The sequence below is a fragment of the Condylura cristata genome, unplaced genomic scaffold (assembly GCF_000260355.1).
Source record: "Condylura cristata isolate star-nosed mole 26May11 unplaced genomic scaffold, ConCri1.0 scaffold00030, whole genome shotgun sequence".
NCBI classification, from domain to species: Eukaryota; Metazoa; Chordata; class Mammalia; order Eulipotyphla; family Talpidae; genus Condylura; species Condylura cristata.
The window spans coordinates 4,305,811-4,321,514 of record NW_004567131.1 but is presented as its reverse complement, the minus strand read 5'-3'; the positions used below and the strand labels follow the sequence as shown (position 1 = coordinate 4,321,514).

The following is a 15,704-nucleotide window of genomic DNA, read 5'->3' as shown; positions in this document are numbered from 1 at the left end:
CAGTTACATAATTATTTGAAAAATATTTTTCTGTAAAGCTAATTAACTAATTAGCTAAGTAAATATTTTTCTGTGAAGCTAACTCACTAGATGAACATATCAATGGGACTAAAAGAAAGAGCTGCATCTTTCACTTACTTTCTAATAACTTGATGAGTCCAACAAAGAGTTTAAAACGTTTTAATAAAGATGTTTACACTTGTTGGCATGTTAGGACTTTAATAAAATCATAGAAAACTCAATTAACCTAATTAAGAAAAATATTCCCAATTACTTATGCAACTTACATTTTCCTGAGTAAGATTACTGGTTGCTCTAAGGCCCTCATCATGGATGTGATTTTGCAGCTCCTGAATCATATGAGGTAAACCAGTGGACACAGCACGAAGTAAGACATACATATTTGCCATGTCTGAGGGAGGAAAAGAAATTCAATCATTAAATTTCAAAATAGCACAAAAAATGTTTTAATATATGTTTCAAAATTAGAAGAGTATACAGAGAAAGTCTCTCACACTCATCTCCCAACTACCCAATCTTCCCTGACATGGTAAAGCAACATTGTTATTTATTTTCAAAGATATTTCATGCATATTCAAACAAATAAAAAAATTTCTTACTCTACTCCTTTTATATATGGTATAGCATACTATATGTATGACTTAAAAATGCAAAACACAACACTTTTACTTAAATATATTTTTTCATCATATGAGCATTTTCTCATATTTTATATTTACATAGCACTCCATTATATGGTTATAGTAAAGTTTCTGAATAATTGATGAAAATTTTGCGGTTTCCAATTTTTGATGTTACAATTAATAGTCATGTATATAGGCTAGAATATCTGTAGTAAAAATCCCTAGAAGTGGGACCACAGTGTCAAAAACTTAAATCTTACAGATAGATCCTTCTAAACTGTATGCTCAATCCTGCTAATAACAGGAAAGCAAATAATCTGATATTTGCCATTTATATATGAAAATGACATCTCAGTAAAATGGTTTTTATTTTAAATTTTCTATTTCTTGCAAATTTTACATTTTGGATATAAACATTTTCCAGTTATTGCAAATATATTATCCTATGACTATTTCTTGATGATAAGTCTTATTAAATAATCCAAAGTTTCTGTTTTTAATGTAGTCTATTTGACAAGCCTTACCTTTGTGGTTACTGCTTTTGTATCTTATTTAAAATACCTTTATCTAAAGGTCATGAAGTTATTCCACACTGTCATCTAGAAATGTCAACTGCTTTTCACTTTGATCAAGTCTTCAGAGACTAAATGATTTTCTTATTGGTATTTTATTGGTACAAATCAAATTTTTCCCAAACTCTCATCCAGTGGGCTTAGCACTATGTGTTGAAAAGACTATCTTTCATCCACTGTTCTCAGTGCTACCTTGATCTTAAATCATGTACCTAGGTATATATCAGTTATTTCTAGGCTATTTTATTCTACTGCTCTATCTGCCTATCCTTGCATCAATGTCTCATTGTACTTAATACTACAGCTTGGTAAGTTATGCTATCCTGCAAGTCTTTCCATCCCGTTCTTCAAAATTGTCTTGACTTTTCTAAGTACAATTTTCGCAAGAAGAAAAAACTTGGATTTTGTGTATATTGCCTTGGATATGCAAGTCAATGTTGTTTTCAACACTGCTTTCTGTGTAACTCTGGAACATACTTCTAATGATTATTCCCTACTACTTGAACAATCTTAGCAATATTTTCTCTTTTTCTAAAAAAATTCTACTTTTTCTATGCACATTATACCATTTCATTGTAGTCTCATTTTATATCCCTCCCATTTTGAATATTGAACATTTTCATATATTTTTATTTTCATTGCCTCTTTACCTGCTTTTTATTAGCAACTAACTGTATTTTTAAAATATTAGCCCTTAAGATATATAAAAGTGTACAAACACATTTTCCTAGTTTTTCTTTTAATTTGAAAAATATACTTTTCAGTTCTTTCAAAATAGATTACCAATATTCTATAAGAAGGCATATCAAATATTTTAGAACCTATTACTAAAATATGCTTGAAATGTAAAAGAGCCAGCAGATGAACTAAAAAGTGGACTTATAATTTCAACTCTACTTACATTTATGTCTGATTAACACTTACCATTTTTTTTCTCTTGCCGGATGATATTATGACATTCTGCATGTAAGAACTGTAAGTGGTCTGCTACCATTCGTTGCTGACATTCATGAATCACTTTAGTGTATGAACTTGGATTTAAATATTTTCGACATCGAATTTCTTCATCTTTTAACCTACCTAGAACCTTTGGAAATATATGTTTATGGTCATTAATTATTAAGAGGCAAATACCTATAATGTTAATAAATAATTCAGCTAACCTAATTTTAATGGCCCAATTAAGCACAGCCAGATAACAAATGAAAATTACATAATCAATTTAAAAACCCACATTCCATAAATTGCTTCAAATTTTTAAAGTACTATATATCGCCTATATTTTGCCACGTCTTATGGACAAGAACTTGTCCCTAAGTGGATTGCACTGTCTTCAATCACTGGCCCCATCAATCTATCATACAGCCTGCCTAATATGCAACAGGTAAACCAAGTAATAATTACAGAAAACTAGAACAGGTAGTCACTTTTGAACATTTAAATTGCAAACAAAAAATTTCTAGAAACTGGATCAAGTACATTAGTATAATAAAATAGGGTCCCCTTCTTATAAAATGTAAATGTAAACAGCTAAACATAACTATCACATTAGAGATTTCACTCAAATTGTTGAAAGTCAAAATAGTCCTATGGTACATAGGGTATACTATTTCACTCAGAAAGATTAAGCTAGGGAAAGAAAGAAAGAGAAGAAAAAAAGGAAATCTAGAATATTCTGAGGAATCTGATACATTGTCTGCAGAAAGCTACCTTTGTGCTTTCCCCCATCATCAATGACAACAATTACAGAAATGTGAGATAAAAATTTTATAAGCAGGATGTACCTTTTCTTCACTTAGAACTCACATCTACCTTTAGTATCCTATCTGATTCAAGCTAAATCTATCTCTTCAATAGCTATTCAATAATCGGTGAGTAAATATCAACAGCATACATTTAGAAATGTTTTCATTTCATTAACGATAACTAAATACTTTTTGTTTCCTTTAACTATCTGCCAGGTGGTAGATTAAAATAAAAAAAGGGATTTATTTGAGTCAATATCAATCAAGATATACTGTAAAAGCTTATCCTGTATAAAAAGCACTGAGCTACAAATAATAACTGGTTAATAAAAATCAGCCAATTAAAAAAAAATAAAACAGAGAACTTGGCTAATTTCTCCCTAAAAACAAAACTAAATTTGGATTGAAAATCTAGAGGGCAAAAAGCACATGCAAATACAAATGTTTATACTTTAAAATCATTCTGAAATGTGAAACTATGTAACCAGATTTCTGAACTTCACTAGTATCAGAGAATTAAGAACATTTCAGTATTTGGGGAGTATTGTAGGGTTTGCCTGGGCATAAGATGATGTTCTTAAAAGTGGAAATAATATGTCATTCCCAGAAACCTCTCATATCTTTCCATTTATTTTCTTATATCTTCGCTAACTTTTGGATAGCATTTGATTTATAACCTCAGTTGTCATTCCAGTGGCACTATAGCATTCATGATCCATCACTGTGGTCCCTTGTGCTCTTCCTTCCCCTCTTTTGATTTCTCTCCTCCCCTGCTGTTTGCCTCAGACTTATGATCAGCTCTTAAGTTTTGTCTTTTTTCCTGTCCCTGTTTTTGGCTTCTCTAGATTCCACATATAAGAGAAACCATCTGACATTTCTCTTTCTCCTTCTAGGTCACATCACTTAGAAGAATCTCTTTCTCTCTCTCTCTCTTGCGCTCTCTCTCTCTTGCGCTCTCTCTCTCTCTCTCTCTCTCTCTCTCTATTTTCTTGATCTACTCATTTGTTCTGGGGCAACTTAGGTTGTTGCAATAACAAATAATGCAGGTTTACTTTTGTGTTAGTGTTTTTGTGTCCTTTGGGTAGATTCCTGAGAATGGAATTACTGGGCCATATGGTAGATTCATTTTTAGTGTTCTGAGGAACCTCCATACAGCTTTCTACAGCTACTGGATCCATCTACTAGTCATTTATAGCACACTGTAAGTGACTTTAACCTGCTTATGGACTAATTAAATGCAGAAAATAAGAGCACAGGTCTGAGAGAAATGACAGGGAATAAAGATAATTGGTTGGGGGGCTCTGGGACATTCAAAAGAAAGGTAAGTTTGGAGTGCCTCAATGAAAGATTTCATATAGCTGCTGACTCACTGTACCTGATAGAAAAAATCAAATTAGAGGAAAGATCTAGAAAGGGAAGTAGGAAAGCTATATTAGTCTGTTAATTACATAGTTGTCCTTCTAGCAGTTTGATGTAATTTACATATTACATGACTTAGCCACTTAATGGCTTTTGATATATTATTACTGTTTTTTTTAAATTATGGTAAAAGACACGACATAAAATTTGTTATTTTAACCATTTAAGTCTATAATGCACATTGTACAACTATTTAGTTCCAAACTTTTTCATCATGCTAAATGCAAATGTGAACATTAAGCTATCTACTTTCCAGTCTTGCCTGCCAGTAATTTCTAATCTACTTTTTAGCTATTTGGATATGCCTTTTCTGATATTTCATATAATTGGAACCACACAAAATTTGTTCTTGAGTGTCTGGTTATTTCCCCTAGTATGTGTTCAGGTTCATTCTTGTTAAGCATATATCAGAACTTTATTCCTTTTTAAGACTGAGTATTATTCCACCATATGAATATACATTATGCTTATCTTTTCTACTACTAGTAGGCATTTGGGTTGTTTCCACTGTTGCCAATGTGTCTCCTGAAAGCCAGAAATAAGGAAGAATATATGTATATTGATCTGCTGAATGTACTTTTCAGGACTGGATCTAGAATCTTTAACAAGAATCTATGATGCAAAAAAGTGCTCAAAGCTAGGCATTGACTTAGTGCAACCTGCACTTAACAGATTGAGAAAACTGACCTACATTCACAACTCATCAGTGACAAAGCAGGAAGAGAATCAAATAAGTCAGAACTGGGCTTTATGGAATACACAAGTATTAATAAGCATTGGTATTTCTTAACCTAAATTCTATGAAAGCCAATCATCTCATAACAAAAAACTAGGAATCCAACACTGCAGATGGGGAAAAAAAAAAAAAAACAGTTGAAATTTCTAACATATCTTTTATGATGACTGAATTCATGACAATTTTTTACTGAGAAAATGTACATGGAATTTAAAATATGGCAATCAATCTGTGTTAGTTTAACGACTAGCTAAAATTCCCGTGGAGATTTTTATCAATCTTCTAAAATCTTCAACAGACTAGAAGAGTGATTAATCCAAATGTCTAGAATTATAGTTTTCTTTTCTCCTACACCTTCTATATGCAAGGAAGGAAAATAAAAACCCAATTACCTAACTTTTACATTTATCCAATTCTCTAAACATACCTACTAGGCAAAATTTATAGTTTATTATTTTTCAAAGAATATAAATATATATTAATTTTAAAGACAACCAGAATTTTTCATAAAGCAATAGCTATGATAAAAATTGGTACAGCACTTTTTCCATAAAATATATTAAGAAAACATATATATTAAGAAAACAAATTTTACATGTTTTCATTCTTACCTTTTCCATATACTGTGAGCAGTTTGATTCTTGTAATAAATTTGAAGCTTCTTGCTTGTAATACTCTCCTGTTTCAGTCAGAAAAGGAGACTCAAAGATTTCCTGATAAAACTAAACAAATCAATTAAAAACACATTTTAAAAACTAGAACAAATAATTTAAGAAATTAAAGGTCTGCTTATTTACATTTTTAAAGGAAGTTTTTTTTACCTTTAAAGGGAATTTTTTCTTATACTGTTCAACATGAACAAAGGAGTTAATAACCCCATGGATTACTTTCTGGTTTGGGTCTTCTCCACCACGATCACTAAAACAAGGTATAACACAAAATATTCTTGAGCATACAAATTATTTATGGAAATACAGCAAAATATGGCTGCTTATTCAATTGTATTATGAAGCATTTATATTACGTATAGAGCAATTAAAGGTCAATGCATATGATGCCTAGAAATAATTTTTCATACACAGCTGAAATATTTTTATAAATAAAACATACTATAACGATATACTAAGTTGACAGTTCTTTGATTTTAGAGTACATGGGAGTCCATGCATTCAAGACTTTGAAACTGGAGGCTTACGAATATTTGAGTTGCACTTACTATATTATATTATTAGAGGATATGGCCTGATAATTCAGTATTTGAACCCATTACAAGTATCCCTGCAGAAATTTGATGGTATGCAGTTCTCAAAGGTATACTCTATATAATGCATCACTCACTGAAATGACAAACAGTTAACTGTTCTCTCTTTTAGAGACCTACCAGAGCCCCTAAGTTGTTTCCCATTCAAACACAAGCTATTTCTCCATTTCAAAATTTAGTGAGATATGTTTTAATATGTCTACATTTCTTTACTAGTTGCAAAGAGATTTAAAATCATTTCAAATATTCATTGATAGTAGATTAAGTTCCAACTTAGCCAAAGGTAGTACTGTGATGCAAATTTCAATCAAAATGAAAAATGTAGGTGAGCATCAGCTTTTCTACTTACAGAAATAGAAAAAAGAAAGGGAAAAAAATGGTTTGCCTAAGGCCAAATAAAATAGCCTGGCCTAAAATGGGACTTTTTGACTCCAGGATTAATATTCAATCCAAACCATTATGCACTCAAAGATTTTACTACCTTTTTACTAACAATCTCCTACATGTTGCTTCAAAATATATTTTCTTTGAATAATTATTTTACAAAGACAGCAACAAAAAAAAAAACTACCATTCCCTAGTAAAAGCTGCTTGTTTTCTATACTAGAATATAAAGATTTTCTACATTAAGAAAAATAGTGAGGCAATTACCTTTGTAAATTAGTGTCCCTCCCTGCCTCTGCATCCCTCTAATCCTCTTTCATTCTTCCTTTAATTACCTGGATATCCTGGGGAAAGTTTTTTGTACATGAATTAATATGGCTAGAGTAATTCTGTCAGACACAGAATCTTAGATACGTCTACATTTTGACATTAGTAAGATAGCTCATTTCCTCAGTTTACCTTCCATTAGTTCCTATATAAACTCACATTAAATCTAGCAAAATAATTATGTAACCTATTGAAAAACATCAGTCTTTCAACTTTACGCAGAACCAAATGAAACCAGTCAAGAATGAGAAAACTGAAATACTTGGAAAATCAAGTAATGTAAAATTCTTTTCATGATCAAATCCTATTGTTTCTGCTCAGTGCCAGGAATACTTCTTTTATTCTCAGTGTTATTGTCACTTGTCTTTCATCCCAAAAATCCCAGATAAAGCTGGAATCAAATAACTGCTTAAAAAAAAAATCAGTGATATTCCTAGTGCTAAATAATTAAACTGTTTTTCCTATAAAAATTACATATAAACTCAGAAAACTATAAGGCATTAATTATTTAATCTGAACAAAAAGTACTATATAAAATTATCACAAATACAGTGCATTTCTATTATACTAATATATAATGAAAATAAACAGGGAAATGATGGTATGTTAATGTAATGCAGAAGTTAGTAATACAAAAGCACTAAGTTGGTGAACTCTAGTCTCATCTTAAAAACAGTGGTTCCAAAAGATGAGCTCTGAAGAAGGAATATTAACCATTTTTAGAAACATGTTTTATTACTGATTTGGCAGAACTAGTGGAAAATTCGTACAATAATCATAATGAAATCATGTTAAAAAACCTACTCAGCTGGGATAAGGGGTACTGACAGGAAGAGTTAAACATAGTCCTAAAAGTAGGATTCTGTAGTCACATGGCATGGGCTTGCGTTCTGGTTGTGTCACCTAACATACAAGTTTATTTATCTCAGTACACAAGAAATTTCTTCTATGTAAAGAAAGGATTATAAAAATACCCACACCTTATAAGGATGTGGTACACTAAGGCTAATCCAAGAAAGCATTAGCACAGTTCCTGGTTAATGAGTAAAGTATGACTAAATATTAGCTAGTATTGAAGGTACTGAAAGAAGCAAAAATGAAGCATTTTCATATTTTAAAGAGAACAGTATTAAGAGATCCAAACAGTACTGTGATTTTCTTAAATGAAGGATTAGAACTGAGTAACTTAAGCAGAAGCAGCCTGAGATGGTCATTAAATGTTAGTCTGGAACTCTGAGAAAGTCCTGATACTGATATGGGACAGTAGGCAAATTAATCACTTAATGAAACCTTCATTTACCTCTATATTTAAAATGAGAACAGGGTGTCAGTAAACCAAATGCAACTTCCTACACCAACTCTAAATCCAAGAAATAACAGGACATTGCACTCTATTGTTGACAGTAGCCTTTAGCCTTGAAGAAATTTTGAAAAATACAGACACTACTGATCGATAGCATAGAAAAATAAATTTACAGGAAGTATTACAAGGAGAGGTAGGAAAAAGCAGAGGAATTAAGAATTAGCATACACTTAAAGCTGGATGTACATAAGATTAACAAAACCAGCTAAATAATCAGGACAGCTGGTTATAAGCGGCACCTCTGTATGTCCCCCTAGAGCAGAAAGTGTGGTATCTGAGAGAAGGTGGTAGCCCAGGTGGATGTAAAACCTCTGCACCTAGATGACTCTTACAGGACTCACTTGAGAGTAACTCCTAGGCTCCCCCACTACCAACTCTTAAAGTGGGGAACCAAGGAAATGTTTCCCTCAGATTGTCAAGATTTCAAATTATGAAGTGTTGGTGAATAATAGAGAAACAGGTAGCTGTACTCTACTTATGGAAGTATAGATATTAAGGCAAACAGACAAAATTCTAAAAGCATGTACTCTATAACATGCACACAATTTGAAGCACATATGGAAAAATTGGAAACCTAATACATCTCACCAAAGAGTTTAATGAGGTAAAACCACATGATATATTGTTAAGCAATCTATAAATGAGGCATAATAGAAAAACCACAATATATAATTGAATAAAAAAGTTATTAAGTATAATTATCACATGATTTTTAAGTTAGAAAAAAACATCAAATACTTAAAGAAAGCAAGACAATGTTCTGTATTTTATTTGTAAACATATTTAAAAGTTCATAGGTAAAGGTTCAGAAAGACAATTAACCAAATTATCACAGGGATTATCTCCAGGGAGGAGACGACTAAGGAAAGGATCTATAAGATTGAAATCTTTTTAAAGATGCATTTATGTCTATTTAGACATTTATGCATTTGTCTATTTAGAACTAAGTATTTTATTGAGTAATAGATTACCAGACATGGGAAGGCAGGACAGAGGTTATTTTTGGAGAAAAGGAAAGGATAGAACATGCAAGGTTTTCAAGATGGATGGCATGATTCTATTTCTTTGGTAATAACAAGAGCATTCACCTTATAATGATTCATTAAGGTGTACTGTATAATTTTCTGTATCTACACTTTATTTTACAAGAAAAATTTTAATACTCACATATAGGCAAGCAAACCCAAAGACAAAAATGCTCAAAGTAAACCAGTTTATATATTCATATGTGATAAACAGAAAAAAAGACCAATAAAGTTACTATATAACATTTAAAATAATTAACCATAAAGAGAATAATCCTGATATTTATTCACTAACAGGAGCTCAAAATAGACTATCAATTAAAAAAAATCAATACATTTAAAAATGAGCTGGGAAATTTTAAGACATCTTTCAAAAACATTTAAAAAATATCTACCTAATCTTTTATCTATTATTTTATTTTTCCTAAATAAAATTTCTAATGTCTTAATGATGTAGAAACAGAATAGCAAATATGAATATATTAGTCATGGGAGCTTATAGCACATATTCAACAGATAGTTCTAATTAAAAGGGGAAGAACTTCATTTTAACTTTTATTTTTTTCAAAGAACACAGAAGAACGTTCACAGTAGAACACAGTAGAACGTTCATAGCAGTCATGGGAGACAGGCGATTTGGAGCAGTTTTTACTCCATCTAGCATTAAATAGTTTGCAAAAAGTATTCTTACGCATTCAAACAATTCCACTGATATACAATTTTTAAATATGCTTTCTTCTTATAATTTCATATCCATTTTTAATTTTAGCATAAACATTTTTGCAGAAAATTTAGATTGCAATCCAAATAACTGTTTTTAATTATTTGGATATTCTTGCCATTTTATATATCATTAAAGATATTAAAATTCTTACTAACATACAGACTGATGAAGTCATAGTATTTTATTAGCATTTAGAATTCTATCACATAATATAAAAGACTGATAAACACTTATATGAATAGAATTACTTCTATATTTCTAGTGAAGTAAACACTGAAAAATCACAGACATTTAACTTATAGTTATATTGCTTGCCTTTTCTCCCCTATATAAGAAGAGCACGCTTATGTTTGGATTATCAATAGATTTTCATATATACAGATTTCATGATAACCATGAAAAAAGGTAAAAGAATGGTTGCTTCACTGGTTCTCTTAACCAAAACTTTCTGCAACTTTACATTACAATTTCAATTCTAGTACTTCTGTGAAACAGTTTTCAACATAAATGAAACTGGTATTAGCTTGATAACATTTATATACCTTAAGAGAGGGCACTTACAAGTATCTTAAAAGCAGAAGAAGCATGGTCATTAACCCAAACTCATACCAGACATCAAGATTTATTAAACTGTAACAATAAACAGTGAGATACAGGTTACAAGGATTCACTAACAAATGAAACAGAAAGGAGGCCTACAATGAAACCACAATTTAAGAAATGCATCCAAAGAAGAGATTATGTCAGAATGATGGGAAAAGTAGGAAGGGTTTTATCTATTTTTAAATAAAGCTGTGAAGTCACAAGTGTTTTTCTTTTGTCACTTGACATTTGCCTTTGTTTATGATGTTAACATGCAAACAAAAAGAGGATACTTAAGTCTTGACTGCTTTACTACTGAGTAATAATTCCAAAATGAATAAAAAGGCATTTCCAATTTAAGAAATATGAAGAGCAGGCTTAGTCCAGATTAAAATTTGTCAAATGATCCTCCTGGGGACACTGAAGTCCTCCATCCAAATGCTGAGGTAGCAATTTTCATCCTAGAATCCATAAGCCTTCTCAACAAATTTTAGAGGTTTTGTCTGTATATGAATACCAATTTTTTTTTAAGATTTATTTATTTATTCATACAGAACTGGGGTACAGGCTAGAGATGTGGAGGGTGAGAGGATTCACAAGGAACAGAGTGGGGAGCAGAACAGGCAGATCCATGAAGTACACTGCTGAGGGGAGCAGAGGGCGGGTCAGTTGAGGTCTGCCACACCATGTGGATCTCCTCCGGGGCAGGCAGGCGGGGATCGAACTCATGCGGAATTGGCTTAAGCTTCTTAGTGCAGTGCTTTAACCCGCTGCGCCACCAGGGAGGGCCGAATACCAAATATTTTTATGTGAGAAGGTTCGAAAGCTCTTATCATCTTCCTAAATAGAATATAAAAATTCTTCCCCAAAAGATGAAAGCCAATGTACTTCAATATTAAGATACAAACCAAACTGTTTGCAGTTACTAATGAGGAAAGGAAAGGAAATCTTAGGTAAAATGAAGGAAACAATGAGAGTCACTTTTTATGGGTCATTTAAACATTTTATGAGTATTTTTAAATAATTGTAGCCTCACAGGAGGTAGCAAAAATACTATAAAAACAATGCTATGTGGGCCCTCCCTGGTGGCGCAGCGGGTTAAAGCACTGCACTGAGAAGCTAAAGCCACTTCCGCATGAGTTCGATTCCCGCCTGCCCCGGAGGAGACCACATGGCATGGCAGACCTCTCCTGACCCGCCCGCTGCTCCCCTCAGCAGTGTACTTCGTCGATCTGCCTGTTCTGTCTCTGGTGAATCCTCTCACCCTCCGCATCTCTGGCCTGTACCCCAGTTCTATATGGATAAATAAATAAATCTTTAAAAAAAAAAAAAAAACAATGCTATGTACCATACACCTAGTTTTTTCCAATGGTAACATCTTATATAATTACTACTGAAGTCTGGAAGTAAGTACTGGTATAATTTATGGACTTTTACTGAGATTTCACTGTTCTAAGGCACAATCAACTGTGTATGTGAAATCTATGTAATTTTACCACAAACTGGTTTTCAGGGTACCAACAACATATTCAAGATGTAGAACTTTTATCATCACAAAGGAATTCCCTCATACTACAAGGGAATATGTTCAAACCTCTAGTATATTTTAAAGTATGCTTAATGCTTTATAATAAAGAAATCCAAAGGAAAAACAGTAAACAATCTAATAAAATTGTGCAGAATAAGTGGAGGACCTATTATTTAGTACTTCACAAATGGTGGTTTAAATTGGATATATAAATATCATCTGGGGAGTGTTGTAAAATTAGAGGTTCCTTTTCTTCTATAGTAAAATTCACTGGATACAGGTATCTGTATTTTCAAGACATTTTCCAAATGTAAGTACATAAGTATATTATATGTAATATATGAATATATGTAATGCACATCCATATAACGTACACATACATATATATGAGTGTGGGGGGGGGAGCACACAATCTTAAATGCAAAGGGAACTGACCTAGTATCTCTCATCACAAAATTTGTCTTTTCAAAAATTAATATACTATAGTTCATTACTTTTCTTACATAGATTATAATTTTTCATCAAATTCATTTTTTTTTTCATGTTGCTATGCTTAAACACACACGCACACATATTTTATTGAAGTATCATTGGTTTACATCAATGTTTGTCTTTTAGAAATACAGACTCTGCCCTTCAGGTGTTACTTACCACACCATACCCACTACCAAGCCACCCATAATTCACCAGCATAGTCCCTTGTGGTATTTCCCTACTTTGTTCTTACTTTTCACATTTACCTACCCCTCTCATAGCCTCACTTCTATAGTCAGTTTTCTAAGTTAAAACTTAGTTTGGCTTTGTCTGACCCTGTTTGCTTTCACTACATTCTGCATATAAATGACACCATCCTGTATTTTTCTTTGTCTTTCTTATTTTGTTTAACATAATTCCCTGTAGTTTCCATCCATGTTGCCATAAATTGCAAATGTTTATCTTTTTTGACTGCTGAGCAAGAGTCCATTGTGGATATATCCTAAATCTTTCTGATCCACTCATCTGTATCTGGACACTTAGGTGGTTTCCATAGTGTGACCATTGTAAATAATGCTGCAATGAACTCTGGAGTAGATGTTTACTTTCAATTAGGGTTTTTATATTTTGGGGGTAGAGACCTGGAGTGTATTGGTTGGCTGCATGGCAGAGTACATTTTTAATGCTTTGAGAAACTCCATTCTATTTTCCATAGGCGCTTGAGCAGTCTTTAGTTCCACCAACAGTATACAAGGGTTTCCCCACATCCTCACCAGCACTTGATTCTGGTCTTGTTAATGTGGACCATTCTCATAAATGTGATGTAGTATTGCATTGTGGTTTTGATTGGTATTTTCCTAATGATAAGCAATGATTAACATTTTTTTCATGTGCCTGTTAACCATGTGTGAGTCTACTTTGGAGAAGTGCCTATTTAGCACTTCCGTCCATCTTTCTATTGGGTAACCTGTTTACCACATGCTGAGTTGTAGAAGTTCTTTACAGAACTTTGATGACCGCTTCTTGTCAGATGCACAGGATACAAATATTTTTCTTTCATTTACTATCTGTTTTTACTGAGTTTCTTGCACTGTGCAGAAGCTTTTTAGTTTGATGTAATTCCAACTGTTTATATACTCATTTCTGTTGCTGCTAGAAACAAATCCCTAAACATCTCTGAAACCTAAAGTTGCAGGGTGTTTGCCTGGGTTTCCTTTTTTCTCCTTTATGGCTGCAGATATTACATCCCAGTTTTTTATCCACTTTGAGTTGATTTTTATATTTGGTATGTGACTGTGGTCTTGCTTCATTCTTTTGTATGTGGCTATCCAATTTTCTCAAAACAATTTATTGAACACTTTCCTTGCTCCAATGTATGTTCTTGGCTCCTCTGTCTTGGCTACATTAACTGTTCATATAGGTGTGGGTTTATTTCTGGGTTGTCAATTCCATTACACTATCAGTTTTTGTTCCAACGCCATGTTGTTTTAGTTATTATAGCGTTGTGGTTTAGCTACAGTCTGGAAGTGTGATAATGCCATTCTTGTTCCTTTTGATCAGAATCCCATTAGGCTATTCAAATCTTCTGTGGTTCCATATGAATTTCAGGATTTTTTTTTTTCTTTGAAGAATGTCATTGAGCTTCTGATAGGAGTTGCATGAATCTGTATATTGCTTTGGGTAGGATGACCATTTGGACAATGTTTATTATTCCAACCCATGAGTAAGGAATCTCAGTTTCTTTATTTCTTCTATTTCTTTTAACAAAGCTTAGAGCTCTTTTCATATAGAACCTCGACAGTGTTTGTTAAATTACTCCTAGGTTTGTTGTATGTGTGTGTCTACTGTAAAATGGAATCAATTTTTTAATTTCTTCCTCATCTCATACACTAAAGCAAATGATTTTGTATATTCTTTTAAACCTCCCATTGTAAGGAACTGATGTTTCAATTAGTGTTTCAGTGAAATCTTTGTGGTTTTCTATATATATCATCACATTTACAAGTCACGCTATCTTCATTTCTTCCAAGTTTAGATTCTTTTTTTTTTTTTAACGAATATTTACTTGTGCATACAGAACTGGGGTATAGGTCAGAGGTATGGGGGGGTGAGAAGATTCACCAGAGAAAGAGTGAAAAGCAGAAAAGGCAGCTCTACTGAAATACACTGCTAAGGGGAGCTGCAGGCAGGTCAAGAGAGGTCTGCCATGCCATGTGGGCCACCTCCCTAGCTGGGCTGCAAACTCATGCAGTAGTGGCTGCGATGACTTCATAGTGCTGTGTTTTAACCCACTGTGCAACCAGGGAGGGCTCTAGATTCCTTTTATAACCTTCTCCTGACTAGTACGTCTAGCTAGGAATTCCAATTACTTTTGAACAGTAGTCGTAAAAGTAAGCATTTTTGTCTCTTATCATATTTGAATGGTAAAGCTTTCCATTTTTCACCATTATAAATGACATTCAAGCTGTATCATATAGTACAACTTTACTATGTTGAGATGTATTCCAATTATCCTCAGTTTCTGGAGGGTTTTCATCTAAATGAAAATGCTTTCTTAACATCTATTGGTATGATATGGTTTTTATCTTTCTTTTTGTTGATGTGATGAAGACATTGATTTTCAGATGGTGAACCATCCTGTCCCTGGTATAAGTCCCACTGATCATAGTATATAATACTTCAAGTCATTGAAAGTTTACAAAGCTTTTGTTGAGGAGTTTTACATTTGTGCTCATTAGAGACACTGGCCTGTAGTTTTCTTGTTTGTGTTTTCTTTGTTTGGTTTTGATATTAGAAATGTTGGCCTTAAAAATGTGTCTGGAGAAAGTAGATGACTGGATTAGAAAGATGTGGTACATATATACAATGGAATATTACTCAGCAACCAAAAAAGAGAAACACATGTCTTTTGCAGCAACTT

General features: G+C 32.7%; 1 protein-coding gene across 3 annotated transcripts in view; it reads right to left on the bottom strand.

Annotated features, from left to right (window-relative positions):
• CUL2 (cullin 2) overlaps nt 1-15,704 on the bottom strand; it is a 94,995-nt gene that overhangs the window by 28,316 nt on the left and 50,975 nt on the right. For all 3 annotated transcript variants that reach the window (XM_004691160.2, XM_004691161.2, XM_012731392.1), the window contains exons 7-10: nt 5,938-6,034; nt 5,728-5,838; nt 2,141-2,303; nt 288-412 (exon numbers count right to left, since the gene is read on the bottom strand). In XM_004691160.2, the coding sequence (XP_004691217.1) occupies nt 288-412; nt 2,141-2,303; nt 5,728-5,838; nt 5,938-6,034 (496 nt within the window). The remainder of the gene's footprint in view (nt 1-287; nt 413-2,140; nt 2,304-5,727; nt 5,839-5,937; nt 6,035-15,704) is intronic.